Raw genomic sequence first — 20,366 nt, forward strand, 5'->3', positions numbered from 1 at the left:
TATTCTTCTATATATGTGATGTTCTAGAAAAATCAAAACTCATCCATGGTGGTAGATATAAAAACAGTGGTTGGGGGAAAGGATAATAGAAGAACTTATTTAAAGTAGCCTTGAGGGACTGGAATGCTGTAATGGAATTTTTTTTACTTTTTGATCAGGGTATTACATGGTATGTGTGTGTTTTTTTAAACTTGTCAAAACTCCCTGAGATATACACTTAACATATGTACATTTCACCTATGTAAATTATACCTTCTTTTTTAAAAAAAAATGTTTTTATTGATTTCAGAGAGAGGGAGAGAGAAATAGAAACATCAGTGATGTGAGAATCATCTATTGGCTATCTTCTGCATTCCCTCTACTGGGAATCAAGCCCGAAACCTGGGCATGTGCCCTGACTGGAAATCAAACCATTACCTCCTGACTCATGGGTTGATTCAATCCCTGAGTCACCCAAACTGGGCTATACCTTTAAAAAAAAAAAAAAAAAAAAAAAAAAGCCTGTTAAGTTATTTTTTTTACTATAATATAGCCACAATATTATGTTGTTAATTAAGATGCCTGATCCAGTGGCATATAATACTTCTGTGTATTTCTTTTTTTCTATAAGAAGAAATAATTTGAATTAGTTATTGCTTCTTAACAAATTACTACAACACTTAGTGGTTTAAAATAGCAATAAACATTTATTATTTCATACAATTTCTCTGGGTCTGGAATTCATAAATGGATTAACTGGGTTATTCTAGTTCAGGATCTCATGAGGTTGCCATCAATATATCAGTTGGGACTTTAGTCATCTGAAAGCTTGGCTGGAGTCAGGTGATCTATTTCTGAGATAGCTCATTCATTTTGTGCCATTTGTTGATAGGATAATAGCTCCTCTCTGCCTAGATGGCCTTTCCACAGCCTCTTCGGAGCCTGGGGGGTAAGAAATAATGTTCTCAAAATTATTCAGTATTCACTTATGGTATTTGGGACAGAAGAAATGAAGTACTTTACCCTATGAAGAGATAGAGTATTAAGAAAATATACTAGAGCTGGAATAGGGTCTCCACAGACATACCTATGCTACTATCCGAATTGCTCTATACTGGAATTGATGTTACTCATAGTCTTGCTTTCTCAGTCATTCAAAGGACTTTGAAACTACTAGAGTAGTTTTCTGATCATCAGGATGGTAAACTGTAGAATGTTCCTTCTGACCTCTACGTTTTCTTCCTTTACTTATTAAAAGAACTAAGGCAGACAAGAGAAGCTGTTTACTCAGAAATTTCTATTTTCATTATTTTACCTCAACTGTCATTTTGTGTGCTCTTTTTACGTTCACTTGGCTATATAAGGATAAAGTTTATATTGTTTTGCCAATAAGAGTAAATCAATTAGCTTATGAAATGTTTTATTTTTCTGTGTTCATTATCCTTGTTTTAGAGATGATAAATCTCATAACAGTGAACACCAATAGTTTCAATAGTGTGAAGGTATAAAGAAGCCACCTTCTTCAATGCCTTTGTATATGTTTTCATGATGATAAAATGCTATAGGTGCAAGCATATTCTTTGAGCAAGTAGATAAACATGAATAGCATTAAATGCAAATTTCATATGGTCTTTTATGCCATTTACATTTTACAACAGTCTTTTTCATTTATTTAAAATAGAACATGCAGCCAAAACCAGTTTGGCTCAATGGATAAAGCATAGGCCTGCGGACTCTCAAAGGTCCCAGGTTCGATTCCTGTCAAGGGCATGTACTTTGGTTGCGAGCACATCCCCGGTAGGGGGTGTGCAAGAGGCAGCTGATCGATGCTTCTCTCTCATTGATGTTTCTAACTCTCTATCCCTCTCTCTTCCTGTCTGTATAAGTCAATAAAATATATTAAAAAACAACAAAAATAAATAAATAAATAAAATAGAAAATGCAGCCCTGGCCTGTGTGGCTCAGATGGTTGGGCTTTGTCCTGTGCACTGGGGGTTGGGGAAGGGTGGAGGGGAAGTTGCTGGTTTGATAACCAGTCAGGGCACATGCCTGGGTTGCAAGCTCCATCCTGGTGAGGCGCATGATGGAGGGAGCCAATTGATATTCCGTTCTCACATAAGTGTTTCTTTTTCTCCCTCTCCCTACCCCTCTCTCTAAAAATCAATTAAAATATTTAAAAAAATAAAAACATGCAGTAACTTTAATGTATATATCTTCGTGTAATATATATAAATTTTTGTAAATAAAGTACTATTTTTTTCAGCATTATGGTCGTAGACTAAAATTCAATATTTTTCTTGTTCTTTTTGAAATGCAACATTCAGCACTTACTGTCTTTGAGTAGAAATGTATCGGTCAGGGTCAGTTTTAAGTTGTTATCTGATCCATCCATCTAAATTAGTTTTGTGGAAAACTGTTTGACTTTTCACATATTTGGATTGCATTAGTCTCCAATAACAGAGTAGGTTTCATGTGCAGAGTTGATGTGCTGCAATTTTAATTAATTCTGTAACTTGTTTATGGAGAGTAAAAAGATGTTCTTATGGCTTATAAATCACTTCTTTCCCCAACTGCCAAAAGTAAACACGCTGCACCTGTAAAAAAAAAAAAAAAAAAAAAAGGCTGATGCAGAGTAAACAGGAAATATATTTAGATGGGGTTGCAATTTGAGACCCATTGATTTTACTTGTCCGTCTGCCTCTAACTGTTGCAAAACTGTAAGCTGCTAGTTGTCTGGTGGTTACTTACAGTTGATTGTCTAAACCACATGTGTCAAACACAAGGCCCGCGGACCAAATCCAGCCCGCCAGGCCTTGCAATGTGGCCCGCACCGCGCTGTCATCACTGCACTCCGCTGTCAGTTTATGACATTGTCAGTTTATGACTGTTCAGTAAACCATTCAGCCCGCGATTTATGCTGGATTTTAGATTTTGGCCCCTTCTCTGATTGAGTTCGACACCCCTAGTCTAAACTTAAACATCATCCAAGACGTATATCTTACTGGGTTTACATTTTAAGTCTTTTGTAAAATTGATTGGATGGGGAATAGAAGCACAAAGCCTAGAGAAGAATTTTGTGCCAATTTACTCACTAACTTTTTTCATAACAAATTTAATATCATTGAACTAAATAATGTCCTAAAACATTGTAGTAGTAATTTGTATTACAAATATATTAAAATATCTGGAGGTTTCAGGTCCTACTAGAAAATTAGGCATTCTTTTTATAAGTTTAATGTCTGTAGAACCCTTTCAAGAATTCATGTTATCCAAACAAAATAATTATTTTTTTATGACCGGGGGGTATTATTGAGTCAGTCTTTTGTAAATTTATTTGTGTAGACAGTTTGATAACCTGGTTTGAAAGAGAAAACTTCTCACCATTTTTTAAGAGTATATTCAAGCCTGAATAGGAATAATTAATAATTGGAGAATATTGTTCTCGATGTTTTTTTTTTTAATGTTGCTCGTTCCAGAGTTCAATTTTGTCAATATTTCTCTCCAGTTTTAGTTAACTGATCAAAATTATTTGTTGGAAACATAGAGGCATGGAATTAAATTAAACTCCTATAACAAGTAGGTTTCTAAACTAAAGTGTTTAGAAGATATGTTTGAAAATCATATATGCTTAATTGAATATATGCTTAATTGCTACTCTGAGTCAGATTAAAGATATTGAAAAGTGGAGAAATGTAAATCTCAACTCCTTTCTAAAAGATTTTCCAGAGGATATTAAAAAACAGATATATCTTCATCACTCCTATTAAAGGAAGCATGAGGAAATGGTTGGCCTTTCATGTATAGGTGCTATTTGGAAAATATTTTCCCTTTCTGTTACTGTTATGCAGAGCATGAATTTCTGCTTAATCTATAAACATGCCAGCAAGTGTAGTTCATAGACAGATACTCAGCAGAATTTTGGCACATACAAGCAAGTTTCTGCATTGACCTTAAATGTGCAAGTGAAGAAGGGTGAATAGTGCAGGTATGTTTCTTTAATAACATGTAGTTTGTCATATGTTTTTAGGGTTATGGTTCTGAAAATTTATGCTATAACAAAATGCTCAGCATTGTAGAGGTTGTACATGGAGACTTTGATGGGAAGCAGGTTATGCCTGCAGCTGTTCACTAGCTTGATGGAAAAAATGATCTGACTTAACTCAGATGAGTAAGTTTTACTTGCCCCTATTAAAAGATTGCCTACTCACTGAATTAGATATTCCAAAGAATTTAGACACATTGTAGAATGCAGTCCAGAGTTGGATAATGAGCCACATGGCATAGTCATTGGAAATAGATAGTAGTCTCCTTATTTTAGATGTTACCTGATGGTGGAAGTTGAGGCACATTTTCTTTATTCAAGGGCCCTAGTTTCAAAGTGCATTTGAAATTATTGCTGTGTAGTCAAATAACTTAAGAGATTTATATAATTTATGTATGTTTTTCTTTCTATTTTATTGTTTTGTCTAAAGAGAGAAAATAATATCGAAAGATGCCCTTTTCTCAGGCTTGGAATCCTGCAGCTACCTTTTGCATTCACCCTCTCCAGTATCCTACGATATATCCTGTTCATTGTCAGATAACATTAATACAGCCTTGGTGCTATTGCTTACATCTCTGCTGTCCTCTACAATCTTTAGTTCAGCTCTTCATCATCAAATAGCATGACTATGGCAACCTTCTCTCAACTGGTCTTCCTGCCTTTAGTCTTTCCATATCCCAATCATTCCTACTTTCTGCTAGTATATTAATATTTTTAAAAATAAGTTCATTCCCAGCTCAGAAACATTTGGCTGCTCTCCATTGTGTGTGTGTGTGTATTATGTATGTATGTGTAAAGAAAATGCATTATATAGTCATAAGACAGACTTCAGTATAATTCTGTATTTCCAAATAGTGTCTAAATTGTACAAATAGTTTTTATTGTTACCAATATATACTTGAGAAGATTGAGTGCCAGTGAATTTAAATATACCATGAGAACTGTGCTTTTTGTCCAACAGTGTATTTTCATTCCTTAGCGCAGTGTTTTTCAACCTTTTTTGGGCAAAGGCACACTTGTTTCATGAAAAAAATCACGAGGCACACCACCATTAGAAAATGTTAAAAAATTTAACTCTGTGCCTATATTGACTATATATAAAGTAATTCTCTTGAATAGGAATCAAATAAACACAAAGAAAGTATTTTATAATTACTTTATTATGAAATATTAAGTAAACAAAATAGTGAAAAATTATAAAATTCTTGTCTTGTCTGCACCTACGGCACACCAGGCAACATCTCGTGGCACACTAGTGTGCCGCGGAACAGTCGTTGAAAAACGCTGCCTTAGCGTATAGCACTTGTTCAAGGAACTCACTTAACTCTCTCTGTAACCTTCTGCACTATACCACTGAACCAAAGCAAAAATTGTGTTTTCCTTCTCCAAATTCTTTTATTATATTGGTTCTCTTTAGTTGCAAGGTAACTTTCCCCTCTAGCTTATAATTGTTTGCCTATAATTATAGAATTAAGAAAGTATGGTTTACCTTCCCTAATTAGCTATACCCTTTTGACATGTATACTATAATTTTTCATTTTTCTGTGTCCTAACGAATAACTTCTTAAAAGAATTTGTGTATAGTTAATGTGTTGTAAATTAACCTTAATGATCTAAATATTGTATGTTTTTAGTTTAGTCACACAGTTTGAATTCTCCTTCCTTTAAAGTTCTTTTAAATTATGTGCCATAATTTTATTTCCCAGACATGACTTTTGGTGAAAATATTATGCAATTGTTATTTTGGTAATTTGTTAATTATTTTCTTAAAATTTTTAAAACTATTTTTATTGTTGATACTATTACATATATCTCTATCTCTCCCCCCCGCACCCTGTTCTCCACCTGCATCCAGACCCCGTCCCTCCTCCTCTCTGACCATCAATCACTGTTGTCTGTATATATGGGTTATGCATATATGTTCTTTAGTTACTTTCTTCACATTCTTTCATCTAGTGCCCACTCTTCCCTTGCCTCTGATAACTGTCTGTCTGTTCCATTGAAGATACTTTTTCTTTTTAATCAGCTTAACAATAACCCACAACCTTCGAACCAACTGAAGATACTTTTTTTTTTAAAAACAGACTGATTAAAGGAAACAACTTGTTGACTTCCATTCTCATGGTTCTGAGGAAGAATGCACTTCTAATTTCATTCAGGTTGTTGGCAGAATTCAGTTCCTTGCAATTTTAGAACTGAGATCCTTGTTTACTATCTTGATTACTGTCCATCGGAAACTGCTCTCAGCTTCTAAAGCCATCTGCATCTCCAAAGCTAGCAATGGAGAATCTTGTTCATATCACGTCTCCCTCATGCCAGGAATCTCTCATTTCCTTTGTCTCTAACCTCTAGATATAAATTTCAAGGACTCAGATGATAAGGCCAAACTCACTCAGACAACCCCCTTTCTTAAAGTCAGTTGTGCCATATAACATAATATGATCCTGGGAGAAAGATTTGTCATATTTATAGTCTTGGTGATTATGCAAGGTGCACATTGGAGAGATATCTTGGGGGCCATATTAGAATTCTGCATCACAGTTTGTTTAGTAAAATTTTGGGGAAAGTTTTTAGTCTCTTAATAAGTTTGATCTTTGGTTTTCTTGTTTGTATTAGTAAGTTATTGTGGCTGAGATGGTGGAAATGGTAGTGCAAGCTTGTCAAACTCCAAGCTAACACGGGCCAAAAAAACAAAGCTTAAGTTTATGTGGGCCGCAAAAAAAAAAAAGCTTCAATTTTCATAGAAACATAGGTTTATTTCAATAGAAACATGCTGAATACAAAGGGCTGAAATAAATGAGTAATCGTTAACATAAAATAATAGAACATTTTAATAAAAACTAATATTTTTTTGAACATTAACTTACCAGACACTGAATAACTGTACAAATTAAGCATAACACAAATAAACCTATTTTCCTTGTTCTCTGAAAGTGAAATATTTTCTGTTGTGTGCATCAAACAAGTCAGTACAAGACTAATGACATGGCAATCGGCTGCTAAAATATTCTCTGTTAGTATTAGTGGAGAGAAATGGTGTGCCTGTGCATAAGGGAAATGAATACAACATGATTATAGTAGTCATTAGCAAATATTGTAGTTCATTATTAATAATTATTTATAAGTGGATATTATAAAATTAAGTTACAAAGTTTAGTTACATACCATTATATTGGCTGGGCCGCAAAAATATTTATTATGGACCATAAGTTTGACATGCTTGCTGTAGTGTGTCAGGAGTCATCAAAACCACTTCCAGCTCAGTGAGTCGCTGGAAGCAAGCAGGGGACTCACAAGTCATTGTACTAATTGGTTACATTGTTCTCATTTGTTATAGCAAAAATGTCCCAAGTGAAATCAATAAAGGAAAAATAAAATGGGGCTAAGTATGGAGGAAAGCAAACACAAAGTTTTCTGGAGTCCTCTCCTAGGAGAGTTATAGATATACTTAATTCTTCCAGCAACTAATGTGGCATTTGCAAAGTGTGGTCTAGTAGAGAAACTTGCCTGAGTCTGTGAGTCAAGGGTGTTTGTTGGGAGTTGGTCACAGAGGCACTGGGTGCCTGTGTGACTGCTGTTACTGATGCTCTAGACCCCCCAGAAAGCAAGCAATTCTTCAATATAAATCATTGTTTGCACAAAATACCTAGACAAGCTAGAATGGTTCAAGGTTTCCAATGGGCAAAACCTTCTTATGAGTTAGAAAATTACAAAAGTACAATTCCCAGGAGCACACAAAGGGCCAGTTAGGACAATAGGCACATTTGGGTGACGAGGAAGGTTTGAGATTGATGAGATTCCTTTTTGAGGAAGTGTTAAAGTAGATTTTATAGCCTCTTCTAACAATTCATGCAGGATGTTATGACTGTAAACTAATGGTTACCAGTCTCATTTAGTGTTAGTGTAAAGACTTTTTATTTTTTCACTCATCAATGAGTATTAGTTTTTTATTGCTGCTATAGCATATTTGCCACAAATTTGTCAGCTTAAAACAATACAAATTTATTACTTAACTAGTGACCCGGTGTATAGATTTGTGCACATTGAAAGGAAATTAAGTAGAAGAAATATTTTAATATCACTATTTGCCCTTTCTCTGTCATAGAAGTGTCAAGAGATGAAAGAAAATTAGTAAAATCTATATGAAAATAATATATAAATTGATTAATAAATAAACAACAACAAAGACATGATACAAAAACAACAAAAGCACGATATAAAAACAACATTGATAAAAACAATGATTGATAAATTAACTAAACTTATTCTAATATCTCCCTGTATAGCACATTAAGAGTAAAAACACTTTCAGAGTGCTTTACTAATTTCCCTTTGTGATGAAGTATTTACAACTTTAACGTCACTTGCTCTTCAAACTCGGGAGAAAGCTACATATAACTACATATAACTGACCATGTGCGAAAACGGGTTCAGGTAGGAATAGAGTTTGTCCTTGTGATTTATTAATGGTCTTCAGACATATTCTGTTGACAATGCCGCTGTCTTTCAGTTTCAATTGAAACAAAAACAATCAAATTCACACGATCAACAATAACAAATCGAAACACGCATGTGATTGGCACCAGCGAGAGCTATATATGTATTGCACATGCGCAAGTCAATGTTTATTTTTAAATTGCCAGTGCACATCATATATACAGGTCATTTGGACAGTTGGTCACTTAGCCTTTTATATATATAGACTAGAGGGCCAGTGCACAATATTCCGGCATGGAGGGAGGTGTCCCTCAACCCAGCCTTCACTCTCTCCAATCCAGGACTGCTGGCTCCCAACTGTTCGCCTACCTGCCCCTAACCGCTTCTGCCTGCCAGCCTGATCACCCACTAACCACTACCCTGCCAGCCTGATTGATACCTAACTGCTCCCCTGCCAGCCTGGTCACCCCTAACTGCCCTCCCCTGCTGGCCTGGTCACCCCTAACTGCCCTCCCCTGCTGGCCTGGTCACCCCTAACTGCCCTCCCCTGCTGGCCTGGTCACTCCCCAACTGCCCTCCCCTGCAGGCCTGCGTCACCCCCCACAACTGACCTCCTCTGCAGGCCTGTTTCCCCCCAATTGACTTTCCCTTCTGGCCCGGTCTCCCCCAACTGCCCTCCTCTGCTGGCCCAGTCACCACTAACTGCCCTCCCTGCTGGCCTGATTGCCCACAACTGCTCTCCCCTGCAGATCTAATCTCCCCCAACTGTCCTCCCTGAAGGTCTGGTTCCCCCCAATTGCCCTCCCCTGCAGACCTGCCCCCCCAACTGTCCTCCCCTGCAGGCCTGCCCCTCCTAATAGCCCTCCCCTGCTGGCCTGGTCTCCCCTAACTGCCCTCCTCTGCAGGCCTAGTTTCCCCTCCCCAAGTGCTCACCACTTGAGGCCTGGTTTCCCCCCAACTGCTGTCCCCTGCAGGCCTGCCCCCCCAACTGCCCTCCCCTTTAGTTCTGGCCCCCCCAACTTCCCTCATCTGCTGACCTGGTCTCCCCTAAGTGCCCTCCTCTGCCGGCCCAGTCACTCCTAACTGCCCTCCCCTACAGGCCTGGTACCCCCTCAACTGCCCTTCCTTGCTGTCTTGGTCTCCCCCAAGTGCCCTCCTCTGCTGGCCTGGTCACTCCTAACGATCCACAACTTCCTTCCCCTGCAGGCCATCTTGTGGCAGCCATTTTTGTCCACATTCGGGCAGCAATATACAATATACATCTATTTAGCTTTTCCAACATTTTGCAATTAATATTCTTTTATATCCTATAGAATAAAAGCCTTTTATGCAAATCAACCGAATGGCACAATGACTGGTCGCTATGATGTGCACTGACCACCAGGGGGCAGGTGCTCAACGCAGGATTTGCCCCCAGGCCCCAGGCCAGCTAAGGCAGTGCCAGCAGGGGCCCCTTGATTGCCCCACCAAGCTCTCCACACATCAGCCCTGATCACCGACCAGGCAAAGGGACCCTACCCATGCAGGAATTTCATGCACTGAGCCTCTAGTATATTGTAAATCTCGTCATACATTGTTATTGTTTGTGCTTTAAACAATTTACCTTAAGCAATGATGAAAAGGTTATTTTGTATTTAACCATGTATTTAGCATTTCCTGAGCTCTTTATTACTTTGTTTTAATCAAGGCTTCCATCTGGTATCATATTCTTCAGCCTGAAAATTTCCTTCAATATTTCGTTTAGTGAAAGTCCGATGCTGACAAATTCTCAGATTTGGCCATCTGAAAATGTTTTCATATCACCTTAAGTTATTTTCCTCTTGTTACAATTTTATTTTTTTTAATGCTTTTTTAAGAAAGCAAAATTGAATACTGTATTACAATATATTAATATTCTACCATTAAAATTTTGCCAACTTAAGCTTTATCATATACCTATTTATCTCACTATTTGGTCATTAACTCATTTTAAAGTAAGTTGCATGTATGTTATTCCTAAATCTTTCAGCTTGTTTGTCATTAACTAGAATTTAATATGTGTTAATCTTTTCTCTTAATGTATAATTTACATTCAGTGAAGTACAAAACCTTGCATATCATTTGATGAATTTTGACAAAAGTATATACCTGTATATGCACATCAAAATTAGGTCACTACCAGCATCTTGGAAATATCCCTCATGCCCCTTCCCAATAAATCTTTGCCTTTCATTCCATTTCCATCTCCCAGACGTAACCACTTTTCTAATTTTGTTCACTTTGGATTTGTTTGTTTATATAGTACTTCACAGAATTGGAATTATACAATATAGACTCTTTTGTGTAAGGCTTCTTTCACTCACCCTAATGATCTTAGAAGTCATCTATGTGGTTTCTTGCATTGTAACTCGTTCCTTTTATTGCTGAAATACATTCCATTTTATAAATGTACCAGTTTTCTGTTTATGAACTTTTGGGATATTTCCAGGTTTTTGGCTATTATAATTAAAGTTTGGGGACTGTTTTTGTAATTTGTGTGTGTGTATGTGTGTGTGTGTGTGTGCGCGCGTGCGCAGGCGTGACAAAGGGCAAGGAGGAGGGGAACAAATGTCTTTATATCCCTGGGTAAATAGGTGGCAGTTGAATTAATAGCTTTTAGGGTAGGTATATGATTCATATTAGAAATTACCAGACCCTTTTCCAAAGTAGTATACCTTTCACATTATTACTAACAATGTGTGAGAGAGTTCCGGTTCTTCCATATTCTTGCCAGCAGTTGGTCTTTTCATTTTTTTTTTTTAATTTTTAGCCACTGTAGTCATTATATAATGATTTCTCATTATAGATTTAATTTTCATTTTCATGATGACTAAAAAGTTATTGGGCATCATATAATGACATAAATATCTGTTTAATTTTTTATCTTATTTTTCAGTAGGTTGTCTTTTCATTATTGATTAATAGGCATTTTTTGTATATTTTCTATATTCTTCATACATATACTTTGCTAGATATATTTTTAAATATTTTCTGCTAGTCTGGCTTGTCTATTCATTTTTAAGTTGTATTTTGATGAGCAGAAATTATTATTTATGATGGTTTAATGTATTAAAAGTTTTCTTTTATGATTATTGCTTTTTGTATTCCTTCTGAGATACAAACTTTGACTCCTCCCAAATCTTGAATATATTTTCATGTTTTCTTCTAGGAGCATTATCCTATTTAATAAAAAAGTAATATGCAAATTAACCATTACTCTGCTACTCCCACAAGCCACATCCACCAGCCAGTCAGGAGCGAGTATGCAAATTAACCCAACCAAGATGGCTTTGGCCATGGAGCTAGGAGGAGGTTTGGATTTCCCTGGTAATGGAGGAAGCCAAGCTTTCCGTACACCCTGGAAGGCCCAGGCATCCACTCAAGGCAATAAAGTTTCAATTATAAAAGATAAATAAATCCCAACAAAAATGGCTACAGCCACAGAGCAAGCAGGAGGTTTAGCTCTGCTCAAGACTACAAAGTTTCAATTATAGAAGATAAATAAATCCCAGATCCAGGGCCTCCACTTGGGTTGCCAGGGGGTCATGGCCAGCCTGCAAATCACCACAGGCCCCTCTCCCAGGCTGCCCCATGCCCCAAGGAAACCCCCACCCTGATCTGGGACACCCTTCAGGGCAAACCAGCCAGCCCCCACCCATGCACTAGGCCTCTATCCTATCTAATAGAAGAGTAATATACAAATTGACAATTACTCCAACACACAAGATGGCTGCCCCAAGGTGGTCAAAGATCCTGCCCCCATGTGGACACAAGATGGCCAGCAGGGGAGAGTAGTTAGGAGGCACCAGGCCTGCCAGGGAGGGCAGTTGGGGATAATCAACCCTGCAGGAGAGGGCAGTTAGGGGTGACCAGGCCAGCAGAGGTGTGAAGTTGGGGGCAAATGGGCTGGCAAGGGAGCAGTTAAACATCAATTAGGCTGGCAGGGGAGTGGTTAGGGGGTGATCAGGCTGGCAGGCAGAAGCGGTTAGGGGCAATCAAGAAGAGAGGCAGGTGAGCAGTTGGGAGCCAGCAGTCCTGGATTGTGAGAGGGATGTCCAATGGCCTGTTTAGGCCCTATCCTGGTGAGCAGTCAGACATCCCTCGGGGGGTCCCAGATTGGAGAGGGTACAGGCTGGGCTGATGGACACCCCCACCCCCTTCCTACCCCACCCCAACCCTCATGCACCAATTTCGTGCACCAGGCTTCTAGTATAGAAAAAAATTCATTAAAGCGATAAAGTGTATCCTGTCCAGGGTGAGTTTCTGCCTTGCACCCTGAGCTGCTGGGATAGGCTCCAGCCACCTGCAAAAGCAGATTTGAACATAATTAGCTTACCTGTTTTTATTAATGTTTCTTAAATGGATACATAGCTCACATTTATTTAAATGTTTGATATTAGCGGTGTTTTTGAGTATTTAGAAATTTAGTGATGTTTCTGTGACCAGAAATATGCAGAACTATCTGTTCTGCCTTAACATTTATCTCTTCTTTTTACAAATTAGCCTATGGGAAAAATTGGTTTTATGTTGTTTTGCTTAATGTCACAGTTTCAAAGAACTTGTTAATGATGTTAAGTAAGGATTTACTGTATTATATAGTTTATTAAAAGACCCTGGGGTTTTTTTTGAGGGGGAATTAGACTTTTTTGTTTGATTGTTTTATTTTGCTTTTAAGTTGATCAGGATTCTGTACACAGCCAATAACTCATTGATCTCTATTTAGCCCCTGTTTGGTGTTATAGTCCCTACTTTATAAATTTGAAAACTGAGGCAGGATGAAGTTGGAAAATTCCTCAAGCATAGCAAATTAATGATAGTTTCCTGGCTTTATGTCTGAACCTCAAACACTAGACTATGCTTTTCATATGTTTTTTGATCTTATCAAATTAATTTTCTCCTGAGAAAGGAAAGTTACCTGGTATTCAAGATGAAAGGTAATTACCCAATTTATTTTGTCCTGTTGAGAATTAGTCATATCCCAGATTTACAGCTTTTAACTTTAGTTATTTTGGAGTAAGAATTGAATTGTAAAACATGCCCAGTTTCACAACTTAAGGACAATAAACTGATTTTTTTTTTTTTACAAAATAATTTTTAGATAAGCAGCTAATCAGTGAAATTTCCATTTTAAAACATCTGAATCTGAGACAAATAAATTCTTAAATTTAGCATGGATGAGTGTCCTTTTAGGCTAAAAAGATGTGTGCCGGATAGTGAGATGAATTATTTTCTTTTCCAATTCTCAAAACTTTATTTTTTCTCTATTTCTTTAGAAAAAAAAATTGCTGTGTTAAATATTGTGATATTTTAAACAATATTTAGTGAATTATAAGTGGCAAATTAAGAGCCTCAAAGACTTTAGTTAATCACTAAAAACATTCCCTCTCCAAAATTTGTATCTATAAACCAGTTGAATCATTTAAAGTTATATGCTGGTTGAGCTCTTTTGTCTTGAAGTTACAGAGAAGAATTTAGGTTAAAGATAACATTAATCACTAATACTTTTTTTCTCTCCAGTTCTTAAGTCACACAGTAGCTTACTATATTTTATCTGCTCTGCCTTAACATTTATCTCAGGCTGATACCAAGTAAGGAAGTTTTAGACCAAAAGGAAACTATCTGTTGGAGTGATCAGGTTTTATAAGGTGAAAGAACATCTTGAACTCATAGAATCCAGAAGTGTGTTTCCTCCCTTGGTTTGCTGACAATATGGGTATTTTGGCTGTGGAATGGCCCTGAGAAATATCATGGATTATAGATCTGAGGAAATAGCCTGTGTGGTTTTAATTACCACCTATACAGGAATGACTTCCAAATCTAACTCAGCAACCCTAATCTCCCATTCTTTTTCCCCCCTCTATTTCTTGCAATCTTTTTAAATGGTATCTCTTCTTGGAAACATTGCAAGAAACCCAGAAAAAAAAAACTGATGTTTTGAGGGTGATAAGAATTTCTTGTGCTTTTGAAACATCTTTATTGAGGTTCTATAATTGATATAGAAGAAACACTATAAACATTTAATATATACATTTGTTGAATTTGGACATATGCATACACCTATGAAATCATCACCACAGTCAAGATAACAGACATATTCAAACCCTCCCAAAGTTTCCTTGTGTCCTTTTTATTTTTGCACATGATAATATCAATTAATATGAAACCTACCTCCCTAGCCAGTTTGGTTCGTTGGATGGAGCATCAGCCCTTGGACTGAAGGGTCAGAGGTTCGGGCCCAGTCAAGGGCATATGGCCGAGTTGTGGGCTCGATCCCAAGTGGAGGGCATGCATGGGGGAAGCCAATTGATGATTCTCATCATTGATGTTTCTCTCTCTGTCTTCTTTTTTCTTCCTCTCTGAAATCATTAAAAAAAATATTTTAAAAAATAAAGTTTATTAAAAAAATATGAAACCTACCCTCTTAACAAATTTTAAGTGCACACTACACTATTGTTAAATATAGACACTGGGTTGTTCAGTAGAGCTCTAGAACTTATTCATCTTGCAGAATGGAAATTTTATACCAATTGAATAACTCACATTTTCTTCTCTACAACCCTCTGACAACCACCATTCTATTCTCTGCTTCTTCAAGTTTGACTATTTGAGTTACTTCACATAAGTGGGATCATGCAGTACTTGTCCTTTTGTGTCTGGCTTATTTCATTTAGCATAATGTCCTCCAGGTTCTCAAATGGCAGGATTTTCTTATTTTTTAAGGCCGAATAATACTTAATTATATGTATATATCACATTTTCTTTATCCATATGTCAATGGATTGTAAAAGAGACCCTGTATGGCATGTCTTAAATTTGACAAAATTAGTTACCCTCATTGATCTTTTCCTAGTGTTTTTTTATGTGTATTTATAATATTCACTATTCTTACCACCCACACACACAAAGGGACACAAGGAAACTTGGAGGTGATGGACGTGTCTGTTATCTTGGTTGTGGTGGTGGTTTCAGGAGTGTATGCATATGTCTAAACTCATCAAAAGGTACACATTATATGTATTTTTAGTGTATCAATTAACCTCAGCAAAATTATTTTAAAAATAACTTAAAAAATCCTGAAAGATACTGACGGAAACTTGAAGAAATGCAAAGACATCTATTTTTCTTGGATAGAATAATTCAAGTTCATAAAGATATTGTTTTTCTAGATAATATATACAGATTTAATGTTAACCCAATACACATTCCAAATACTAACAACTATTTATATTTTTAGCTATAAAAATTGATTGCAGGAATCTATCTAACAACTTAGTCTTATTCACAGTTTTAGCCAGATATTAATGAGATTATCTTTTTACCCATTATACAGTGGTTCCTTTTTCTTTCAATATAAAAGAGACTAGAAGAAGAGGTATATTTTCAGCAAATGAGTAGTATTTGGGGGAGTGGAAGGGTTAGCCATTGTGTAAACTTGAGCAATTTTTGTTTTCTTGATTTACTGAAGAATTATATATTCTCTTGTAAATGAAAATAACACCTTTCTTTTTAAAAATGTTTTATTGATTTTTAAGAGAGAGGAAGGGAGAGGGATAAAGAGATAGGAGCACCAATGAGAGAGAGACATCAACCGGCTGCCTCCTGTACACTCTACTGGGGATCAAGCCTACAACCCGGGCATGTGCCCTGACTGAGAATCAAACCTGGGAACTCTTGGTTCACAGGTCGATGCTTAACTGCTCTGCCACACTGGCTGAAGTCTACACTTTTGATTCATTACTGATATAATATACTTTTCTGAATTGTTTTTTCATTAGTGGTGAAGGATTTAATCTTATTATCTGAATCTTCTTTCTTTATTATGTAATGTCATTATATGCATTTACTGAAATATTTGAAACATATTTATTGAATGCCTACCTTATAGGTACTGTGATAGGCACAGTGAGAGAAAAACCTATACAGAAATTATGAGAGAAAAACCTATACAGAAATTATTACTGTAAAATTAATAAGCCCATCAATTATTAACTTTCAGAATAAAGAGTAGTGCAGTTCTACCTGAGTGGAGGCATTGGATGAAAAGTTATGGATTCTGTCAAAAAAAAACCACAAAAAAACAAGAAATAGTTCTAGAATAAAGATGGATATCAAAAAGGGGCTAGTTGAGATACAGAGGAGTCTTACACAACAGGGTTTCAAGGTCTTGATGAGATAAAGAGCAGCTCCTCAGAAATGAGCAGAGAAGTATAGGAGATTGTTGAAAATTGATATGTTAATAGAGATAGAGCAGTATCTCATTATAACAAACTATATTTAGAGATATTTGCTGGAGTGAGATGAAAATTTGTGGCTATGAACACGAGTCCAACCAATTCTTAGACAATTAAATGCATGATCTTGCTATCATTGGGCTTAATCAACCAAGCTAAATGGCTGCTGATAATTTAGGAATGATTCAATAAAAAGGACACTGTAAATTTCCTTTGAAATACATATAGAAAGGGATAAAAATAGATACATGATATTCTCTTTCACTTTTTAATTTTACTTTCTAAAGATTTTTATTTTTTTAGGTCTGTTATTTATTACCAATTTAATAAATAAATTTTCAGGTTTTCATTTCCCATTAGACAGAGGGAAAAGATGGTAATTCTCATCTGCTAATTTAATTGTTGAATTATCATTGTAGTGAAATTCTATTGAATTTAATTGTATAATATTAAAATTATCAATTTATGCCCTAGCCAGTTTGGCTCAGTGGATAGAGTGTCAGCCCATGACTGAAAGGTCCCAGGTTTGATTTCTGTCAAGGACACATACCTCTGTTGCAGGCTCAATTGTCAGCCCTGATCAGGGCATGTGCAAGAGGCAACCAATTGATGTGTCTCTCTCACATCGATGTTTTCTCTCTGTTTCTCCCCCCTCCCTTCCATTCTCACTAAAAATCAATGGAAAAATATCCTTGGGTGAAGATTAACAAAAGAAAATATGAATTTATAAATCTATCTTTTCAACTATACCATTAACTTTGTGATTGTGGAGATCCAATTTTTTATCTTTGTGTCCATAGAGTCTAAAACAGTACTAAGCAGTTAATAGCTACTTAACTGTGTTAAAGTATAAATAAAAGTGTTTTAAAATATGATTTTGCTTTATTGTAAATTATTAATCATATTATTTTGAAAGCTTACTTTTGGTCATATCTATATATTTCCAATCACCAAGGATTCTTATTATCACTAAACTTTTCAAACTGTTAGGGACAATAGTAACAGAGGAAATGCTACCCTCCCAGTCTTTGGGAGTGATATCGATAATAGTAACTGCAAGTTTCAGAAAGAGATTATTTTATGACCTGAAGTTTAATTTACATTTTCCAGGTTAGTGATGGATTTCTTTATTAACAAGACTCTGACTTGGGAATTTTGTAGGATAAAGTCATGTTGTCCCCTGATAATATTTATTTTTAAGTGTGTGAATCACATTCTTTTATTTTAACTTTCCTTCTAGAGGCCTTTTTCAATTAAACTGTAATGTACTAACTATTACTGGGCATATGATTTTTTTTTTACCTTGCTGTTGCATTAAAATTGCATTAACTACTTCAAACTAAAATTTTAAATAATTTCATGGTATAAGTTATTTGCCATATTAAAGAATAAAGCTTTTAAAAACAAATAAGTATGCAAAATTCCACAAATACTGATTTCTTCTAATTATTCAAAATAACTTTTTTCTTCTTTATATTTTATATTTTAAAACTAAATATTAAAAGTTTAAAAAAGGCAAAAAAAATCCACAACAAATATTATTTGAACTGAAGAGTAATGAGTCCATTAAGCATCATGGCTAAGTAATAGCTAAGAAAAGGTATGCCATGAGCTTCAGCTTTATGTTTAAATTTTTAAAAACTAATGCAATGCATATGCTTTTCAGCTCGAAAATAGCATAAATGTGCTTTTTAACCTACAAATATTTTCCAATTATATCTTATAATCAATTAGCACAAGCAAATAGAGGAAGTAAAATATTCAGTCCTTTGTGTTTAGCTGTTTCAGAACTGGTTTAGTGGAAAATTACTTTAAAAGTTTAATTTTCATTTTCATGAGAAAGATGCAACTCTATTGAAGTAGTGTGCAACTGAGGTCCTCTACTGTTACAGCGGAATATAACACCAGCTTTTAAGATTTTGTGAAGTTTGTGCCAGAGAGAGAGAGAACGAACAAGGACAACGGTGATTACTACTTTAGTTTTGACAGCATAAAACACAATGAGCTAAAAACAAAAACAAAAAACTAGGTGCTTTTATTTGTTAATCAATCTTTCTTTGTTTTTAAGAAAGAAGAAAGGGTTGTCATGCTTTCATATTCACATTTTATTAATGTAATTATTATTGTTTTAAAGTTTTTAATCTTTTCCTTTACGTAGTTGATTTATTTTTTGAGAATTTTAATGAAAACTATAAGTTCTTGTTTCTCACATTCCATATTTGCTTAGGACTGGCTGTTGTGACAACTTAACATGGTAGAAACTATTGATAAAGAGGCATAGTTTACAAGTTAGTTTAAATAGCATTCTTTATTAATAGTAAGGTTTTTTTGTTTTTTAAACACTTCACAGAGAATATCAACTTATTTTTAATTTTAAAATATAGCTCAGATCCAGAAATTACCAAATAATTGAAGGGAAAAAAAATAGTTTGAGAGAAAGAGAGCCAAAGGAAAAAAACACACACAGTCTTACCCAGAGAAAATGAAACTAATATACTTTTTTGCTTCCTGAATTAAAAGAATTCTAATAACTATCCTCAGAGAGACTCAAAAGAGTAACAAAGCCATAGGCAAGGAATAACTAGATATCAGAAGAGAGATCCTAAATTAAATAGTCGAGTACATAGGCTAAAAGCCATGCTCATGGGAAATAAAACAGAAAATTGATATAGAAAATAGATCCAATTTTCTTATGCTCACCAAGAGTTTCAATTAAAAGATACAGTGGAAGGTGAAAATAATGAAAAATATAACAAATCAACTTTTTGTATTAATGGAATATGGGTCTTAAAAGGGCATACCTAATGTTACTAGCACAAATGCACAAATGCCCACACTCTAGACCAGTGTTTCCCAAACTTCTCGCATGATGAGAATCACCTGGTGGAGTTGTTAAAACACAGATTCCTGAATCCCAACTAAGAAGTGCTAAACTAGAATTTTTGGGAACATATAGGTAAAATTGCATACCTAACTTAGTGCTCTGTATATAAAATCTGTCTTAGAGCACTAGTTAAGTATACAATTTTACCTATATGTTCCCAAAAATTCTAGTTTAGCACTTCTTAGTTGGGATTCAGGAATCTGTGTTTTAACAACTCCACCAGGTGATTCTCATCATGCGAGAAGTTTGGGAAACACTGCTCTAGACATATTGGGCTAAAATTTTGTCTAAAGATAAAGTGAAAAACCATCCTGAAAGCCTCCAAAGAGGCATAACATGGTATCTGCAACAAAGTGAGAATCAGGTGGACATTAGACTTCTCCACATTAATGAAGAACACTCAAAGACGATGAAGAAATCCAAATTTGAGGGCATGAGTGAGATATTTGAAGACATGCTGTGTTTTAAAATTAATTTCCCCTATGAATTGTGTATTCTCCACCTTGAGGACTTGCTTACTGTGCCCTCTGCCTGAATCACACATTTCTGAGAGAGCTAAATATCTCTTTCACTTCCGTTAGATGTCTGCATAAATATTACCTACTTAATGAAGCTTTGCTGGATCAAAATGTTGCTAAGGATATCCTAAATAATAAAAACCCAGCGACTGATTGGTAGAACTACCAGAACAATCGGTTGGTCAGTCATTATGATACGCACTGACCACCAGAGGCAGACACTTAATGCAGGAGCTGCCCCCTGGTGGTTAGTGTGC

The 20,366-nt window shown here is 35.8% G+C and overlaps 1 protein-coding gene and 1 long non-coding RNA gene across 4 annotated transcripts in view; both read left to right on the top strand.

Annotated features, from left to right (window-relative positions):
• The window catches only part of LOC311617055, a 316,342-nt gene that overhangs the window by 155,088 nt on the left and 140,888 nt on the right, over positions 1–20,366 (top strand). The gene's annotated exons all lie outside the window — the stretch shown is intronic.
• The window catches only part of TBCK (TBC1 domain containing kinase), a 146,794-nt gene that overhangs the window by 18,153 nt on the left and 108,275 nt on the right, over positions 1–20,366 (top strand). For 2 of the 3 annotated variants that reach the window (XM_084872273.1, XM_084872272.1), the window contains exon 4: positions 872–928. The exons of the other annotated variant lie outside the window; for it this stretch is intronic. In XM_084872273.1, the coding sequence (XP_084728399.1) occupies positions 872–928 (57 nt within the window). The remainder of the gene's footprint in view (positions 1–871; positions 929–20,366) is intronic. 3 annotated transcript variants of the gene reach the window in all.

This window comes from Pipistrellus hanaki, assembly GCF_964339955.1.
Source record: "Pipistrellus hanaki genome assembly, chromosome: 1".
Lineage (NCBI taxonomy): Eukaryota > Metazoa > Chordata > Mammalia > Chiroptera > Vespertilionidae > Pipistrellus > Pipistrellus hanaki.